General features: G+C 37.3%; 1 protein-coding gene and 1 long non-coding RNA gene across 13 annotated transcripts in view; one reads left to right on the top strand and one right to left on the bottom strand.

The window, feature by feature from the left end:
- Positions 1-4,194: 4,194 nt before the first annotated feature.
- gria4a (glutamate receptor, ionotropic, AMPA 4a) overlaps positions 4,195-20,444 on the top strand; it is a 202,852-nt gene continuing 186,602 nt past the window's right edge. For 9 of the 10 annotated variants that reach the window (XR_012390439.1, XR_012390438.1, XR_012390437.1 and 6 more), the window contains exons 1-2: positions 4,195-4,449; positions 8,038-8,196. Coding sequence is in view for 6 of the 10 variants with exons in the window: in XM_068213508.2 (XP_068069609.1) it covers positions 4,377-4,449; positions 8,038-8,196 (232 nt within the window). In the remaining 4 variants the exon portion in view is untranslated. 10 annotated transcript variants of the gene reach the window in all.
- LOC141377928 (uncharacterized) overlaps positions 4,578-20,444 on the bottom strand; it is a 163,357-nt gene continuing 147,490 nt past the window's right edge. For 2 of the 3 annotated variants that reach the window (XR_012391109.1, XR_012391110.1), the window contains 2 exons: positions 14,441-14,520; positions 4,578-5,650 (listed from right to left, as the gene is read on the bottom strand). This is a non-coding gene — a long non-coding RNA (uncharacterized lncRNA). Of the gene's footprint in view, positions 5,651-10,186; positions 10,271-14,440; positions 14,521-20,444 lie in introns of those variants that run through there. The other variant, XR_012391111.1, reaches the window with a different exon arrangement.

The raw sequence follows: 20,444 nt of genomic DNA, 5'->3' as shown, positions 1-20,444 counted from the left end.
GACCTTTATTCTGCCGCCCTGTGCGCGGATATAACTGAGGACGCGCGGGTGCTAAGGGAGGGAGGGAGGTGTCGCCGATGTTGCTCTCTCTATTCTGCCGCCCTATGCGCTGAAATAACTGAATAACTGAAATGGATTTGCCATCGTATTCACCAGTGCTCATGTAACAGGTTATAAAAGTGCTTTCACTTGCTTTTGTTTTTATGTACATGGCCCTTTAATTCTTAATGACCCAACTCTCTGTTCATTGGCTGGTGGCATGTTGTTAACTGGTTCCGGACGGCTCATTATTATTCGCGCCAGCTAAGAGATTGGTCGTGGTGAGTGAGTGCTCCTGTAAAGTGTATATTTTTGTTGATCTTTTTGTTTTAATTATTCACAATGTATCTTTTCTTTGTGATTTTATGATTACTGGTATGAACCCGTCATTGCAGGACGACATGTTGGACTGTCTGGGACTGATCACTGTGTTTTCATTGTGTTTGCCAGAATAAAGTGATCTGTTTGAGGCGTGATTTGGGTGCCAAATCTCATCTCTACTACACACAACGCAGAGGAAACCGAGTACTAACCGTTACACTCAACAGAAATGACTGTGATTGTCTGTCAAATCAGCTGTGTTTTTGAACGCGCTTAGCGGCGCTTGAATGTAGTGGGAAATGGACATTTTTAAAACTTCAGTACCGGGACAACAATATTACGGACAACACGAGTGTGTGTTACAGAAGACTGCAGCGTTTTATAGCTCACCACATAGGCTAAAGCAGGAAAGCATCCTCAAGGTGTTTACCTGATGCCATGAACTGAAGCCTAGGAGGACACTTAAGCTAAGACCTGTGAAGAGATGATCCCAAGGTATCCATACTGCTGGACCAGGCCGTATCTCGAGCTGATGCTGTGGTCATCATGGAGGAATGCTCAAACTCTAGTTTTACCGCAGCTTCTGTCAGAATAAATTTTGTGCATCTAACGAGCTGATTATCTTAAATCAGGTGTGTTTAAATAAAAAAAAGACATGGAAAATATATAGATCAGTGTGGCGTGAGGACTGAGATTAAGAAACACCACAGTAAAGTCACGAGGACACTACATTCTCAGTGAAAACTGTCCTTCGACTGAGACATTAAATCGAGGCCCTGAGTCTCTGTGGTCATAAAAAATCCCGGGATGCAGTTTCAGAAAAAAAGAGAAGGGTGTGCCCTCAGCATCCCTGCCAAATCTGCCTATTGGCCTCTGTCCATCAAGGCCTCCTAACCTTTCCCATATATACTAATTGGCTTCATCACTCTGTGTCCTCTCCATCAATAAACTGGTTTGTGATCAAGTCATGGAGGTGTATGCTGCACACTTGTGTTAAATGAGGAGATTTCTTTCTCCAAACAGCTGAGAAAAGAGCTATATACATTTAAATAACTATTATTTTAATTTTGTGAACTCTCAAATATAACTTTTGTTTATCATGTGATTAGACTAGGGTCACAGTAAATACATGCCTCAACGTAAATTTTAGCAAAACATAAAATACGTTGCTCCGGGTGCATTACTGCACATTTCAGATGACAAATCCACTAGAGGGCGCTATCTACTTTTTTGTCAGTCATTTATTTTCCTTCGGCTTAGTCTCTATTTCAGAGGTCAAAACAGTGGAATGAACCGTAAACCTGAAATTGCTGAAATTTCAGTATGTTAAAACTAAATATTGAAAATGAGGGGTGGGGGGCTTTTTTGCAATTGGTGCTCGCTGCAGAGCCATTTGAGGAGAGGTGAGCTCCAGAGAGGGGGAGCATGAGCTGTCGCTCCTCCTCCTGTAAGCTGTTTTAATGCGTACACCAACCCCACCCCTAACCCTACCCCCAGTGACATCACTCGTAGAAGAAGTGCGAAAAAGGTGGAGCTCAAGCTTAAGCTCCCCCTCTCTGGAGCTCACCTCTCCTCAAATGGCTCTGCAGCGAGCACCCTCTCCTTTTTTGTGCATCATCTCTTCATAGCAAACTATATGTAGAAGGGGCGTGGTCAGGCCCGGATTGGCTAATCGGGAGGACCGGGAGAATTCCCGGTGGGCCGGTCCATTATTTTGGCCACGAGGGCCGGTGTCCCTAGCTCCAGAATCTGTTGCTCTCAGCAGTCACACTTTTTAAATTTATTTATTTACTTGACCACAGTCTTCTTATTCATTATTTTAGCGCAGCTCAGCTCTTTTCATATATAACCAGCCTGCAGGTTAATGATGATATTACTCAGATGAGTCACTTTTTAGTATTCAACTGTTGTGGTTTAGTGGTTAGCATGTTAGAGCCGCCGACCTGGGTTTGATCCTCGTCTGAGTATGTTATTTATTTTTAATTTTTTTCATTTTTATTGTTAAGACATATAATACAGTTAGGGTTGTTGAACATTTAAAGTTCTAAAGCAGCTGTTTAAAAAAAAAAAAAAAAAGACGTGATAGTGTAATTAGAAACTGAATTGGAAATGTCCTTATTTTAATATAGTCATTCGTGAACTGAGGTGGGCCAGTCTGAGGCTTGAAACTCCAGGGCTGAAAAAGAGTCCCATTCCAGCCCTGGGCGTGGTTAAGCATATTGTGGCTGAAGCGTCAAGAGATAAGGAGTCGCCACTTCAAATGCTGAAGTAAATTTCAGTCAGCAATAGTCTAGCTGGTGTATTTGCATACAGCGATCTGATTGGCTAATGCTTCCGTCGGCACTTGAAAAGTTAAGCTAGTCCAAACTTCTGCAGCGAGCCCCGTGTGAACGGGGGCGTAAGACTTGAAACCTCCAGGGCTGAAAAGGAGTCCCGCTCCGGCCCTGTGTGAGACTGATAACGGCAGCCAGAAGAGAGAATAATGTTAGATTGAGGGTGCTTTCACACCTGTGAATCAATTCAGTTGTTCCGAAACAGAGATTACAATTGTTACATTGTTGCTCTTTGCTCTTGGAGCGGTTCGCTTTCACACTGCAGAGTTTCTAATCGGACCAAAAGAGCTAAAACAAGTCACGTGCGAGTAAACTCTCCTTACATTGGTCAGAGTGTCAGGGTTTATTTTGCAGCGTCCCGCTAAGCTGTCAGGAGAGGTGGTGGTTTGATGGTGATTGACAGGGTGCGCGTGCGCGACGTGTCTGAGGAGAGATGCGGTGGGGAGGGGTGAGAAGGGTGCGCGACGATGCCTATTTGAGGACCTGGAGGGAGACGCGAGATTACCGGGAGATTACTCGTTTGCGGGCATCCGGAGACTCGCGAAACTTCCCGCCAAACTCATAATTCTCTCTCCATATAGCCGTATATGCCTATTACATATCCATAAAACACAGTGATACAACCGCGCTTGGATCAGATCGATTTCTCACTACAATCGAACCGCTCCAGGGTTCGTTTCAATCGAGCCGAGACCACCTCATTCAAGTGATCTCGGAGCGATTACTTTGGCGCGGAACAGAGTGCGATTGCCCTGTTCACATATGCCAAACGAACTGCGCTAACTGGGCAATCGAGACACGTTCCGAAACAAAAGTGTAGGTGTGAAAGCACCCTTACTGTCCCGTCTCCATAGACACTGCATTAAAAAACACCTCACACAAGTGGTAATTTCATAATGTCATACATAGAGGTGAATAAAGGTTTATACATAAAAAAAAAAATCAAAATGTTAAAAATCTTCAAGGATTTAAGATTATGACTTTAAAAAGCGTCATAACAGGCTTGTGGAAAGGATCCAAAGTTAGTGTGTTGCTATGTCGTCGCTAGGGCGTTGTTACGATGTTCGTATCTAATAAGCCAACCGTCATTTATTTCTGTGGTGTTCAGGTCTTAACTCAGGTCTCGTTTAATGTTCGTATTAAGGGATTTTTGATTGTTTGATTTGATTTTATTCACGCTATATCATCAAAGGTGTGTAAACGCTGCGTTTGGTCAGTTATTAAAGTCAGGTGCAGTACGGAATCATTCGCGTCCGTAACAAAAACGTTCCAGGATCAGCTACACACACTGAAGTAAAGCGGGAATCGCTAGGTTTTGTTTAAATATAGTATATAGTCACACGATGAGCAGTAACAGCAGTACTTCCCTTAGCAAACACAGCTAAAAAGCGAAGACCTCAGAGGCAAAGAGCGCAGAGTGAGCGCGCGCATTTCTCTCTCTCTCTCTCCATCTCTCTCTCTCTTTCTCTCCCGCGCGTTCGTTCATCCGGACAGATTCTTCTTCTTCTTCTCTCTCCAGTGGATACTGCAGGGAACACACGGATTGCCTCTAGGATGGATTGCTGAAACTCCCTTTTGTGCGAGATTATCCATTTATTTCTTTTCATTCCCTTCCCGTCACACTCTCTCGTCTCCATCCATCCATCCCATCCATGAGTCCGGACGGGTTCTGACTCGGACAGAATGCGGATCCTGGTGTTGATTCCGCTGCTGTGGGGACTCGGTGAAGGGGCTTTTCCCAGCAGTGTCCAAATCGGTGAGTTTACACTTCTAACACGACATATGCTACTTCATTAATTCTGGCAGGAATATTGCGGTGCAACAGATCTACTGTACATTGCTAATATTAATAAACAACACACAGAAAGAAGTAGCCAACACAAATGCAGACATTTAGCATGTTTACAATCATGCTAACATTGTATTGTGAAATGTATGCATGTTGAATTTGGGTTTTGCTCTTAAATGGACCCTAAATGGAGCAAAAATGCGTTTTGCTGTTGTTTATAATCTAAAAACTCCAATGGTACTTTAAAAAATGACTTTGGAGTGAAGTGAAAATCTCAAATTGGTTGATGAATGTTCTTAAAATTGGGGTAATTAATAAAAATGTCTTCAGTTTTCCCTAAAAAGTGATTAAATATGTTGATTTTATACTTTTATAATGTAATAATTGCAGATTGACTTGTAGGATCTCATAGTTGAGTTGTGTTGGTGTGTGTGTGTGTGTGTGGTCATCATGGTGAAAGTCCCTCACCAGTTCAAGGCATCACTGCAGTATTTTATCTTGTCTTTCTCATTATGCGATGACCTCTTGCCATCTGAGTCCTATCAAAGTTTCCAGATCTCAGCTCAATGTTTGATTAATATCATCAAACCATTATGCATGCCCACCCACCCTCTCTCTTTCTTCATGAACAAACACTCAGTTCCCTCTCTTTTTGCAGGATGTGTCTTGTGTGTGTGTGTGTGTGTTCAGTCACTGCATTGCTCATTGAGATGGAGAGTCTCACGCCATAATGAGATGCGGCCGCTGACTTGTGCGCCTTTGACAGCACTGCTGATAAAGTTAATACGCTAAATACAGACACACACACACACTCTCGCCGAGCAGGATACACACTGATGCAAGCAATGCCTAATGACATTTACATACCGCTGCAATGCAAATGCACAAAGCTTGTTTTGTTCATGGCAAATAAAAGCACGTTATGGGATCCCGAAACTGCAGTTCAGCCAAAACGTCCGTCAGAAAAGAAGAGAGAATAATTAGAGGGAGGATGTGATGATAAAACAGAACGTGACACCGGCCCTGCCAAGTGCAGACGCTCATGCTCTGGTGACACCAACAACAAATGTGATCTTCCACACAGATAATCTCCATGATTAAAGGGACAGTTCACTCTGAATAGAGCGGTTAACTCACCCTCCTGCAGATCCAGAGGACTGCGTTTGATCTGCGGAGCACAAAATCAGATGTTTAGCAGAATGTACACTCTGCTCAATCTTGCAAATATTTAACCCTTTTAGATTTTTCCCTAAGGTTATAGGAGGGAAGATTTTTTCAGCACATTTCTAACCATAATAGTTTTAATACTCATCTCTAATAACGGATTTTTTTATGTCAGCCATGATGACAGCACATCATATTTGACTCGATGGATTTCAAGTGAAATATAAATGCTTAATTAGGTTAATTAGGCAAGTTGGGGTAATTAGTCAAGTCACAATATAACAGTGGTTTATAATATTGGCTAACAGGGCTAATAATATTAACCTTAATTTTTTTTTAAAATGCTTTTATTTCAGTCAAAATAAAGCAAGATTTTCTCCAGAAGAAAAAAATATTAATATTATTGGAAATACTGCGAAAACGTCCTTAATCCGTTACATATTACTTGAGATATATTTGAAAAAGCATACATATTGGCTAATAGTTTTGCCCTCAACTGTATATAATCTATTTAAAGCATTCAAAATCATGCACCATTGAGTTTATTGTGCTATCAAATGCAGATATTGACAGTACTATTAATAATTATGTTAGTTATCTGCCATAGTCAGTGTAATATTTGAAAAATACACATATTTAAAGGGATAGTTCACTTTTGCTTGGCCTTCACTGGTTCCAAACCATTATGAGTGTCTGTTGAACGCATAAGATGCTTTGAAGAATGTTGGTAGTTTATAATCATTGCCTTCCATTGTATTTATCTTAATACTCTAGAAATGGTTGCAGGTTAAATTTTGGTTACAGGTTAAATTATACACCTGTGGTGCATCAAGACATTATTGGTGGTTATTGAGAAATATTTAAAGCACTGAAGACTCACAGCAAGAAGGTGGCTGGTTTGAGCCCCGGCTGGGTCAGTTGGCGTTTCTGTGTGGAGTAAAACATGTTTTGTAAAACATGTGCTGGATAAGTTGGAGGCTCATTCCGCCGTGGCGATCCTTGATAAATAAAGGGACTAAGCCAAAGGAAAATGAATGAATAAATATTTCTTTAAGATACTCAATAATCTCCTTCACTTTTCTTTCCTCTTTGCAATTTTTTTTCCATTTAAGTCTTTCCAAATGGGCTGTTTATAAAAGAATATATATATATATATATATATATATATATATATATATATATATATATATATATATATATAATGCGTTTAAACTGTAATGTTTGACACAATTTTATATAATTATATTTTTATTTAATTAATTTCCAGATGGTGTTTTATTTTGATCCTTTTTTGGATTAAACGACTAAACACGTTTCAGTTATTTGTCGAGACATTAAATCTTGGTTTTAAGTTTTATGTAATTTAATTTCAGCTTTATTTCAGTTCACAGAAATGTTTTAACAGCTTTAGTTTAACTCTTTCTTTCATATTATGACAAAATCCAAGTGTAACAAATAAAAATAATAATAATAATAATAACATAACATAAGATGATTTTTATTGAAAGACAAATAGGAAAATATGTCATTCAGGTATAAAAAAAGACAGTTTACCCCTTTACTTCAGAATATTCCTACCATTCCTTTAATTTAAAAATGTATTAATTTATAGATTTGTTTTTGCATTGATATATAATACATATTAGTTATAATAACTTTAAAACAATGTAAAAGTAATGTATAAAATACAAAAAATAATATAAAATAATATATGAATAATATAGGCGACGCAGTGGTGCAGTAGGTAGTGCTGTCGCCTCACAGCAAGAAGGTCGCTGGGTCGAACCTCAACTCAATTGGCGTTTCTGTGTTGAGATTGCATGTTCTCCCTGCCTTCATTTGAGTTTCCTCCGGGTGCTCCGGTTTCCCCCACAGTCCAAAGACATGTGGTACAGGTGAATTGGGTAGGCTAAATTGTCCGTACTGTATGAGTGTGTGTGTGGATGTTTCCCAGAGATGGGTTGTAGCTGGGAGGGCATCCGCTGCGTAAAAACTTGCTGGATAAGTTGGCGGTTCATTCCGCTGTGGCAACCACAGATTAATAAAGGGACTAAGCCGACAAGAAAATAAATTAATGAATAATATACAATTATATTACTACTATATAGTACTTTATTTGCTTCCTGTCAGTAATATTAGTGATTATGCTTCACTTAATTAAGATGTACTCTGTTTCCTTAAATTAAGTTTAATTTGAGCTGCATAACAATTAAAAAACATATTTTGCAGAAATACAAATCTTAAGTTTTGGGACATAATGGATTACAAAAACATTTACAAGCTTTTAAATTTAATTTCCAGTTTAAGCGGATAATTCTATTAACATACACCAGCACCTATTTCTCTTTTATTTCCAGCTGCTCATACCTTTTCCTCTCATGTTTCCCCCAGGTGGATTGTTTATAAGAAACACAGATCAAGAATATACAGCTTTCCGCTTGGCCATATTTCTTCATAACACGAGTCCGAATGCCACAGAAGCCCCATTCAACCTGGTTCCACATGTCGACAACATCGAGACGGCAAACAGCTTTGCTGTCACCAATGCCTGTGAGTGAAAGATGCCAAAAGTTCTGTCTGAAAGTGGATGGAGAGTCGTTTGATGCATTTCTTTGAGTGTTCTGTCTCACATATGACTTCCTGTAGAGTGAAATACAGGCTCTGTGACACTGTTTATGTGGCTTGAAATGTCAGCTTTTGGGCTTGGTCTGTTTGAGATGTTGGGAGAATATGGGAAACCTGTTTGAAAACAGTCATTCTGTGTGATTCTGTGCTGTGATTGGTGCAAAATTGACAGACTGCAGCTTTACGGACCATTCACAAACTACCATTTAAGAAACACTATGCAACTTAAATTTTTATCCTGTCTATGTGTAAAAAGCACAAATTGTTACAGTGAAAAGGTATATTTTTTATTTTTATCAAGCAAATAATTACCCTAAATTGACAACAAACCTTTAAAAATTAAAAAAAGACATGCTTTAAATTCTAAAGTAACAAGATGTTAAACATATGGTATAAGTTTGTTAAATAAGTGCATTTTAAGGGGATAGTTCACCCAAAAACAAAATTCCAAACCAGTAAGGCCTTTGAACTCAAATTAATTTATTTTGGATTTAATAAGAGATTTTCCCATTGAAAACAAGGGTCATTACACAGCAAGTTACACTGTTAAATCCAAAATGTTTACATTTCTGTTCTTTATATGAGTAAAAATCATTTTGGGTGAACTATCCCTTTGACTTAAAATGTTTAAATATTCTGTCATTTGCTTTATTAAAATGCGAGACTCAAATGTGTATAGAAAACACAAGATGTGTTGCTTGTGTAGTTATGAATGGAGAAAAATGTGGTCACTCCAGATATAGAAGGCCTGCTTTATAGCAAAGGAGCCAGTTATTGATTGCTATAGACTGACAATTCTCTAGAGGAGGAGCTTGGTCCAGACGTGTGCTTTTATGACAGTTTCTGCAGCTTCATTGTTATATAGACCATCTCAGCGAGTACCTGCCTCACAGACACGATCTACATAAAGCTTGAAATCTCTACTTTTGAACAAACCAACTACTTCTTAAGAGTGCTGGAAATCCTGGAAAATGCTTGATTTTTATTATAGTGTTTTCAAAGTTAGACAAGTGCTTGGATTTTTGACTAAGTGCTTGAACCTGCTTGAATTTGAAATTGCAACCAGTTTTCATTGCAAAATGTTCACCGCATGCACGTATTTATGGAGCTAATAATATGCCAAAACAATCTGAATTTGAATTGTGTTAAATTGAATTATTAACAATTGTAAGTTAATAAAACTGATTAAATGCTATTAAAAATGTTTTGATGTTGAATTTCTTAACTTGATTATTGAACATCTGCACTTTAGGAACTTAATTTTTAAGTCAGATTTTAATAGACATTTTTAAACTTCAGATTTTTTTTGGTTCTAATTTAATAGACTGCAGATATTGGGTATGTAGATAACTGCAGATAACTGTAGAATTCAAATTAACTTAATTCAAATTCAGATAGTTTTGGCATATTATTAGCTCCATACGCATTTAGGAGACATTCACCTAGAATGCATCTTTGCACCTGAAACGCCAATCCAATGACTGTAAAAAAATAGCAATGCACATGAAATATCACGAACGATTGGTCATGAAAGTTTAGTATTACACCCAAACAAAATCTGACTGTGAGCTCATTTCTTGAGATATCAACTTTAGGTAGAAAGAGACTAAACTTAAAAACATACTTCCAATACATATAGTATCCAATAACTGAACTTTTAATTTAATTTTATTTTATTTTTAATAATTTTTAGGTGAACTATCCCAGTAAATCTATGCTCTATATTCAACTATTTAACTTGAAATGTCATGTTGTGTTTTTAAAATAGCACAGTGGATTTAAATGTACATACAACAAATATAAACGTAATTAATCGGGGTTGTTAGTTGCTAGAAAAGCATACAAATGCACCTTGAAAGTTCTTGAAAATAAATTTTCTCTGGTTTTGAAATCTGTATAAAGTGAAATGACTTGCCTTAAATCTGGGGTCTCAAATTCAAACTGGTAGGGGGCCACTGCAGTGACTGTCAAGTCATAGGTGGGCTGCTTAAACACTCAACTACGAAAAAAAAGTGGAGACCTGACATAACTGATGCGCCTTAGGACGACACAAATGACGTTTATGTTTCAAGCATTGCCTGTCACCAGATTTAATGCAAGGTGTTTTGCATCACACATCGGCTGAAATACATCAATGGCTGTTGTGTGTATGTCCAAGCATTGAGACAATTTAAATGAGACAATCTGAATTGAATATTAGCAAAATGATCATATTTATTACACCACCAGCATAACGTGTAAGCCATGAAGAAGTGCTTGTAGAGCAAAATACAGGTGGTATAAAACTGATAATAATCAGATGACCCTTGAATATTTACAAAAATAGAGCTATAGTGAAAGTAGAGCACTTATGGACATATATTTCAATGATATTCAATTATAGTGATTCACAAATCTATGTTTTGGTTGGCCAATTGGTGCTGGAGGAAGGAGGGGGAGCCGTAAATGGCCCGTGGGCTGGCAGCTTAAGACCCCTGCCTTAAAGGGATTTTGGCAGTGATCAGGAATGTTTTTTAAAAAGTGCCTTTTCCACCATGTCGCTGTCAAATAAAAAAGTTGTCACGCCAATTTGCTACTTTAAACAGAAGCTTGCAATACTTTTTTTATTAACAAGAACCAGCATGTACAGTTTTCTTATAAAATACAATACAATCATTTTACATTTCTTAACAAGAATGAAATAAGTGAAAAAAAAGTAAACGAGAAGAGAATGAAAAAAAACAGAGGAGAGGGTACATAATTATCAAATTACATACAAATATGTTTCGCACATTTTCCAATTTTAGTTAATAACAAGAATTAGTAATGCACTTTTTTTTTTTTTTTTTTTTTTACAGGAAATGCATATAAACAAACATTTTATGTAAAAATGTTAAAGGAGGAGCATATATTAATTGTTTTAATCGATTTTCTATTTTGAGACTTGGAAATCTCTTTTATATACATTTGAATCTCTTTTTCGAACACCATGAAGAGAGGTTTGCTTTTGGAAAACTTGGATTTATGTATATGAAATTTACATAGTAATAAAATAAAATTTATAATAAAACCAGAATCTTTTAAAGAGCGATCCTTAACATAAAAACCCAAAATCACATGTTTATTAGATAAGGAAAAGGTTTTTAAGATATTGTGAGCAATAAAAGCTTCAACACTGATTCAAAATAGTCGAGTATATTGGCAAGACCAAAATAAATGTGAAATAGTTTCATTAAAGCCTTCACAAAAACAGCATTCTCAACTTAATATCAATTTTAATTTTTGTAGAAATAATTTTGTGGGATAAACTCTATGAAGTAATTTAATTTTAAATGATATTTCTTTAGCCTTATTTGTGATAAAAAAATTTTTTTTGAGGTAATGACCATACTTGAGTCCAGTTTATATTATTAAAGATACTGTTCCAGTAAAAAATAACATACGGTATAGACATATTTTCTTTATCTAATTTTGTGATTATTAGGCTTAAATCCAGAGAAACAGTTAAACCCAACCGAGGTTTGTGAAGCTTGCAATACTTGCCCCGCCTCCTGATTCTCTTCTGATCGATTCATTGCTATGGAACTGACATTGATGACTGTGTGGAACAGTTGAAATTATTTTAACTTGACTTTAAAGGGGCAGTAGGTGATCAGCCAAATTGCTAACCATTTAGCATAATATCTTTGAAACACAGTCCCTCCCCTGCCGTTCAAAGCCAAGTCTCCTAAAATCATGAACACGCACCTTAAAGATGACAGTAGACAACCAGTGGTGTTAAGCAGTGGTCCCCAACTACCAGGCCGAACAATTGTTACCGGGCCACATAAGAAATCATACATTATTGCTGTAGAAATATTCCCCCCGCAACTTGGTTTCTTCCACTCACTCCCGCCATCTCACGTGAAATGGACTATGCCAAAATCCACCACGGAGCGGGAAGAATGTAGTGATTGTTGATAGTTTAAAGTTATAAAAAAGGTATTATAGAGTCCAAATCAGCAGAGCATTTAGGGATTGTGCATATAACGTTATGTGTGCGTGCATCGCTAAGTACCCGAAATCATTGCAATATGTATCTATATGGAGTTTCACATAATCATACTCATTTGGGCTGTAACATGCCAATGCATACATTAAATTCGGCTATACGGTTAACGGTTGTATTATTGTTAATAAGTTGGAATGTTTGGCACAGATGTTATGTATTTGATGCATATAAACCTTGATTGAAACATAATCAGACTGCGATGCGCACTGAGTTGTTCATGATTAACCTGGATGCACGAGCGCAGCAGCTGTGTTCACGTAAAGACCCCCCCCCCTTCCGGTCCCACCGGTCTGTTGTAAAATTGACAACCGTTGACCGGTCCGCAATGATAAAAAGGTTGGGGACCACTGGTGTAAAGTAACTAATTAAAAATACTCAAATGACTGTAATAGCGTAGTTTTTCTCAGGATTGTAATTTTCTAAGTAGTTTTAAAATTGTGTACTTTTACTTTCCCTTGAGTACATTTTTAGTGCAGTATCTGTACTTGTGCTCCACTACTTCCCTTTATCTGCTGTCACTACTTTATTATTTCTTGTCTATGAGGTTTAAAAAAGTCAGTCCTGTTATCGCTGTCCAGATCACACATAGAAGGTAAATCACATCATAATGAACTACCTAAAGACATGGGCGATTTATAATTGCAGCAAAATGTTTGGAAGCATTAAAAGTGTCCAAGAAGATGTCCAAATTCTTTACACGCATTGACCAAGAGACTGTTTAGAATAATGTCACTGATGAGAAGATGATGGATGTTTAACACATAAACACACGATCCTGATGTCATTCATCAGTTAGAAAACTTTATAGTACTTTATAATAATACGATTCCGAGCGAAAAACTATTATATCTAGCACGCTTTCAGTTGTGTAATTAGTAAAACTTGTTATAGTGTCAAGCTCAGATTTCATTATATTGTATTTCCTCTTACACAGTCATCCCAATGAAGTATATAATTCCAAAATGTATTCCTATCTCAAAACAAATATATTGAAATGTTATAATTATTTTTTTTTTATATTGTGAGTAGGGTTGTAACGGTATGAATTTTTTACGGTATGATAATCGTCTAAAACAATACCACGGTTTGACGGTTTCGCGGTATACGGTATGTTACAAATGTTACAAAATAATAGAACAGTGAAGCAAATTTGACTTTTTCCAAATAATATATTTTCAGTTACTATAAACAACACCACTTACAATGAACAAATAAAAATAAGAAAATAATAAATAATGTGTCAAAGTCCAAATAAACATGGTGCAAATCCTCAGTAAAAAAATAGATATAAATATTTACTATACTATAAATAGTTACATAACGAAACTAGATTCAATATGGAACATCCTTAGGTTTTATGTGCCAGCATGGATATGGTTGTCTGTGGATATGGATTTGGATATGGTTGTCTGCAATGCAGACAAACAGCTGCACCTTCATTTGCGTCTTTTGAAAACAGCAAGAGCAGCAGTTCGTCTTTGCTGTGTCACTGTTTTGTCATGTTTCTGTGCTGCTGTGCATGCAAAAGTACTTAGTATAAGAATTATTCATGCAAAACTATTTTTTTTGCGTTTTATTTAGCCGCGCATAAATGTATGCCTATCTCTCATTCTGTGTTGTTCAAAAAGCTCGTTTTTGGTCGACAAACAAAAGCGAAACCTATGCTTATTGGTTGTGATATAGCGAGTTTGAACCAATCTGGGCATGGAGGAGGGACAATGCATTAATGTATCGTGTCTGGTTTGTCCGGAGACACAGTGACGAGCGTTTCTTTGTCAAATCAGCGTTGTCAAATTTTGACAATTTTGACAATTTGACAATTTCGACGTAACCGCACTGATTCCGGAGCCGCGGATGTTATGTGATACAGCACTGGAAAGCTGAGATTCTCTTCTTTATGCCAATCTTTGAATTGTATGAATCGGATCAGCGGATCAAAAGTTATTAAACATTTAAGAGCAATACTTATTTTTAGCCGCGGGCGGCTGTCTCGGTCTTTAAGGGTTAAAACCGTTGATATGCAATTGTTCATGGTATGATAATCGTGCACGTTCAAATCGTGGTAGACCGTCATACCGGTATATTGTTACAACCCTAATTGTGAGGCTCTAATTCAATACGTTTTGTGTATGCATTCACCTCAACATCAGCTGTTTGGCGTGCATCTGTCCATCTTAGGCTTCGGTAGGATGATTGTTGGCTGATTCCTTTTTAGTTGTCTGCGATTGAAAAAAAAAAAGTGTTAAAATATTCAGATACATTACAAATGCTTGACCATTGCAAGTGTACAGTCTATTTGCATACCTAATGTGCGTACTGTGAGAAAGCTCAGCACTCAACCGTTTCCAATTAACATAATCCACTTTCATCAACACAAATTTGTGAATCAGATTCCTGCATGCAGCAATCTACAGTACATACCAGTATTATTGACTGCGTTTAGTGATGTATTGATTAATGCATATACGAGGACATCACTGGGAAAAGCTTCTAATTGGACACCGGGCTTTTAATGAAAGCATTGATGTCTCGCTTTGGAAGCTCATCTGTCCTATATGATGATGGTGTGAGCTCTGAAACGGCTTTGGGGATTATAGCGTGAAATCTCTTGACTACTGGCTTTTGTAAGCATCTGATAACCAGATCTGACACCGGTCGCTTATTTTCACTAGGTAATTAGTCTGAGGAGCAGCTGTAAAGAAGCATGAAGGAAATGTTAAGCACACATGATGCTTTCTGCATTACTAGTGTGGAATAAAATCGCTGTCATAAATAAAATTAATTTATTTAAATTTAAAATTCCCTTATAAAATTCATTATACATGAAATAAAATTCATGCATAAATAAAATTCTCGCATGTAATTATAAAATTTTCCCAGTGGCTTTGGTGCATTTCTCACAACACTATTTACATTTGCACAGCAGTTCATGCAATTCTCAAAACAATTAGTCATCTGTGCACATCCTAGTAGCAGTTTCTCATTCCTTCCAACAAATTGCAAATGCTTTTGGACATGCATCAATTGCTTTCTCACAACTCTCTGCTGTTTATAACATTATCATTCGCTTATGTCATGTCAGTCAAAATGAACTAAACTTGTGAATGCTGAATAGTCATTCCTCACTAAATGCAGTGATGTCGAACTTTACTGTAGTTTACAAATGGCTGTGCATATAGTATCTAGTGCTGTCTTGAGCATTTTCAGGAAGTGTGAACAAAATCTGACTTTTTTGCATTGGAAGAAATAAACAGAGTAAACCGTCATGGTCAATGTTACGATTTAAATAAGTTGTAGGGAGAGTAGGGATGTAACAATATTGTAAATACCGTCATACTGCAGTAATTTTTTTCAATATTACCGTAGGCGAAAGACTCAATAAATCTATATTTCTGAGAAAAGTTTGCTTAGCGAATGAAGCTAACGGGAGGTAGCGGGAACTACAGTTCCCATCAGCCTAGGCGTGGCCATCACCCTTTGCAGTCTCTTGTCACTGCAGATCCAGTAATGCGAAAATGGAGTGTGTTGCTTGTAGCGGCAAAGATAAAGAGCTGGAAATGATCGAACCTAAAGCGAGTTTTAAATCGGACGTGTGAAAGCATTTCGGTTTCTTTTTAAAAAGATACAAAAAAGGAGAAAAGGTGACAGACAAAGAAAAAAACAGTATGCAGACACTGCCAGACTGTGGTGAAATATAAGTCAGGGAATACGACTAATAACAGTCATGGGGACTGCAGAACACAGCACACTTGTTAGACATGCAGACATTGACTTGTACCGCAAAGAGACCTCTATCTCACTCATGACTTGTCCTCTCAAGTGGTGGAAAGACAATGCACAACGTTACCCACGGCTGTCAACGTTGGCTAAATCATATCTCTCTGTCCCAGAAACCTCAGTCCCAAATGAGAGGGGCTTTTTTCTGTTGCAGGGGACATGCTCAGAGATCCCAGCTTTTACCAGATTATAGTTATATGATAATTTTCCTTAAAAACCATCTCTATCTAAGTGAGTGAGTGATTAAATGTTGAATGTGATGAGTTTTCAACACTACTAAATTGAAACTATTTTTGTTATCAAAATTGAAAAATTGAAGTTTCTGTTTCGAAACTTACAGATAGATGGCTAATTTGTATGTCATTGATATGTTCAGTGCTAAGGTAAATAAACACTTTCGGCAATTTTTTCGAGTCTTTTCATTAGTTTTGTTTTTCCTGTGAACTATTCAATAAATACCGTACCTTGCCATTTATACCGAGGTATTATCGCACCGTGAAATTCTGATACCGTTACATCCCTAAGGGAGAGTAAACGTAACATTTATAATATTAAATTATTACTGAGTAGATGGATGGAAAATACAACGGCACACAAACTTTACAATCAATTCGTTTATTCCTCTTATGAGGAGAAGAAAGATGAAGCCAACATAAGTGAGGCTTAAATGTGTGCGCTTTGTACAATGCATATATAAAAATAATAATAACAAAAATAAAAAAAAGAAATACAGTTAAAAAGTTTCAGGGGAAAAGGAACTAGAGTGGCGCCAAAACAAAGAACTAAACAAAAGCCACCTGAGCTAGAACACAAGATCCCCCTCTAAACTTACTAATAAAAATCAAAATGTGAAAAAGAAACCGAAATCTTCAGCGTTTGTGATGCCACACATAAACTCCCTGAAATAATAAGCAAAAATACTAAATGCGGTGCTCACCCACTTACCTAGTGTTTCTGAACATTGAAGATACCTACTGGCAAAATGTATGTCGCGCAACTTAGTAACCTATTCCCTTTTCCCCAAAGAGGAATGATAAACTCTTTAACCATATTTAACTTAATTTAAATCGCTGTATAGTTATTCAGAAAACACAGAACAAGGCAAGGCAAGTTTATTTATATAGCACATTTCATACACAGTGGCAATTCAAAGTGCTTTACATAAACAAGAATAAAAGAAACAAGTATAAGAAAAATAAAAACAAATAATAAAAATGATAAAAAAAACAACAACATAAAAACATAAAATGTGTTATAAAAGAAGAAAAAGAAGAGAAAAACACAATAGTGCGATCTGTCGGACGCAGCACAGTGCTCATTCAGGAAAGGCACAGCTAAACAGATGTGTTTTCAGTCTTGATTTGAACGTGCCTAATGTTGGAGCACATCTGACCATTTCTGGAAGCTGACTCCAGCAGCGAGTGGCGTAGTAGCATACAATATGATCAGATGCAAGCAAACACAAACCAACACACACACACACACAGCTCTCTGTAAAACAAGGCAGTGCCGGCCCGTGGCATAGGCAGTATAGGCAAATGCTAAGGGCGCTTAAGTTGCAGTTAAGTTGGTTTTGTTTTTGATATTCCTGACACATTCAGTGATAGATGGCAATAACTCAAAAACCTCTTAGCCTAAAAGATCTAAAGTGTGTTTCCTACAAAAAGACAAAGCTGGTTATGTTTCACAGCTGTCTTTTTCTTTTTCGCTCGACATTACGAGCACTACTCAGTTTAGCCGGAGATATGCGTTTAGCCGGGAGAGCTCGTGCAGAGTGAAGCTCTCAGTAAGGGACCGTCGGAAAAGTGCTTCGTTTTTTTTGCTCTGTCCTGCGTGTTTTATTTTAAACACAACTAATTTTCTCTTAAATGTGCACAAAAAGTTACTAAAGTAGTCGAATGCATCTCTGTTATAGAACAAAACACAATGAGAGATTCATCTGCTGCTCTTCACTAAATAACTATAGTAACTTTAATCAATTTGCAAATACAATTAAAAGTTAAATAGATTTTATAGCTTTATTTAATTTCTGTATAGGCCGTTGATTTTAATAAGATTTTATTTTATTGTCAATATTTTTTAATCTTTGCTATGTATTCTATCATTTGAAGCTATTTGTTGTCCCAATTTTATTTTTACATCCCAACGTTGACAGATATGGCATAACATTGCTAATCAATAATTAGCTATAGTGCTATCTGTTAGTTTTAATGTCAGCTAATGTTATGGAAGGACATAGATGTTATGAAAAATAGTAACAGTAATGTAACTACCCCCATCATTTCTTCCTCAAGCAAATGTGTAAATATTGAATCTATTCAGCAATAACGTTAATTGCATTGGCATATTTATCTGACGTTTTCCCAGCTTGTAGTAAAAGCTGTTTAGTTTCTTATGACTATACACTAGCAGTGGAATTTACAGCGATGTGATGGGGCGCTACCTGAAATCTTGCCTAGGGCACCAAATTGGTTAGGGCCGGGCCTGAAACAAGGCATGCCGGTCGAATTGAACGAAGTCTAATTGGTCCACGAGGAAACGCCCTAATGAGGAGTGACAGGCTCGGGATCCAATCAGCAGGTACTTGGTAGAGAAGAAATAGCGGTACAAAAAGTGACAGGGCGAGACAAAGAGCGAATGACAGACAAGGAGAGGCGAAGGGACACAAGCAAAAACAGAAAGGGAGAAGGCACAAAAATACAAACTCCCACAGACCACAACAGTGAAAATACGACAAAGCCATTTGACCATCTTGTTTATAAACAATGATGTCAGGACTTTTCATCTTGATGACCCTGACACTTTCACTGACATCAGTACTTGCTTCTTTTTCTTTTTTTTTTTACAATAAAATGTAAATAATCTCAGAAGAACTTATAGCAACCATAAACGAACATTGGGAACCCCTGAAGACCATCCATGTGTGTGTTTTAATAGCAAAAGTCAGAGCAGAGACCAACAGAGCAGAGTCAATCCCAGTTTAACCTCTTTCCCACTGGGTAGCAACCTCTCGCACTCCTGCGCACTGGACACCCAGCCTGAGTCTGCAGAATCTGCCATGCAGCAGTGTGTATGTGTGTGTGTGTGTGTGTTATCTCTGCCCTGGCTGCCTTCCAGCTCTTTTAGCCCTCATCAGCTGCAGAATACTGACAGCTTTGGGAATGAGGTGTGTGTGTGTGTGCGCGCATGTGTGTGTGTGTGTGAGATAGATGGAGAGAATGGAGGAGAGAGGTGAAGTTAATCGTTTCCCGCACGTCTCCTCGGGCTGCAGGAGAGAATGAGGAGTGGAAAAGGGTTTTCTCTTTTATCCTAACACACCTTTATCTGAGCGCTTAAAAGCAGCGAGCAAAATCAATCTCTGAATGAGTTTCAGCTGAGAGAGGGAACGTGTGATGAATGGAATCTGGAGATGGAGGGATTTATTTAATGAGAGGGGAGGAATGGGGAAATTACGGGAATGATATGTTGTCAAATGCAGAGGGGACAGACGGAGAAACGGAGGCAAGGAGAGGGAGGAGATAAAAGGGGATGCAGGAGAAAGAGAGAGAGATAAATGGATGGGTGTGTCATGACCTTTGTGTGGCAGTAAATGTTTAGAGCACATACTGAGAGAGAGAGAGACAGAGAGAGAGAGAGAGAGAGTGAGAGAGAGAGTCTAAAAAATAAGAACAACCTGGATGATGGATGTGAAAGAATGGATGGATGGATGAAAGAACAGTGAATGGATGGAGAGACAGTTAGATATGGAATAATAAAGCAAACAAACTATGGAGTGGACAAGTGAATATTAATGATGGATGGATAGAGATATAGATATATGTGAAAGAATGAATGGATGGATGAAAACAATAAATGGATGGAGAGACAGTCAGAGGTGGAATGATAAAGCAAACAAACTTTAGTGGACAAATCAAAATCAAATGCTATAAAGCTCTATAGCATGAATACTAATGATAGATAGATAGATAGATAGATATATATATAGATAGATAGATAGATAGATAGATAGATAGATAGATAGATAGATAGATATATAGATAGATAGATAGATAGATAGATAGATAGATAGATAGATAGATAGATAGATAGATAGATAGATAGATAGATAGATAGATAGATAGCTAGATAGATAGTTAGATAGATAGATAGATAGATAGATAGATAGATAGATAGATAGATAGATAGATAGATAGATAGATAGATAGATAGATAGATAGAAAAAAGACAGACAGACAAATAGACAGACAGACAGACAGATACTGTAGATAGATAGATAGATAGATAGATAGATAGATAGATAGATAGATAGATAGATAGATAGATAGATAGATAGATAGATAGATAGATAGATAGATAGATAGATAGA

Source organism: Danio rerio, chromosome 15 (genome assembly GCF_049306965.1).
Source record: "Danio rerio strain Tuebingen ecotype United States chromosome 15, GRCz12tu, whole genome shotgun sequence".
In the NCBI taxonomy this organism is placed as follows: Eukaryota; Metazoa; Chordata; class Actinopteri; order Cypriniformes; family Danionidae; genus Danio; species Danio rerio.
Note: the sequence above shows the minus strand (reverse complement) of the source record. Positions and strands in the feature narration are given on the sequence as shown.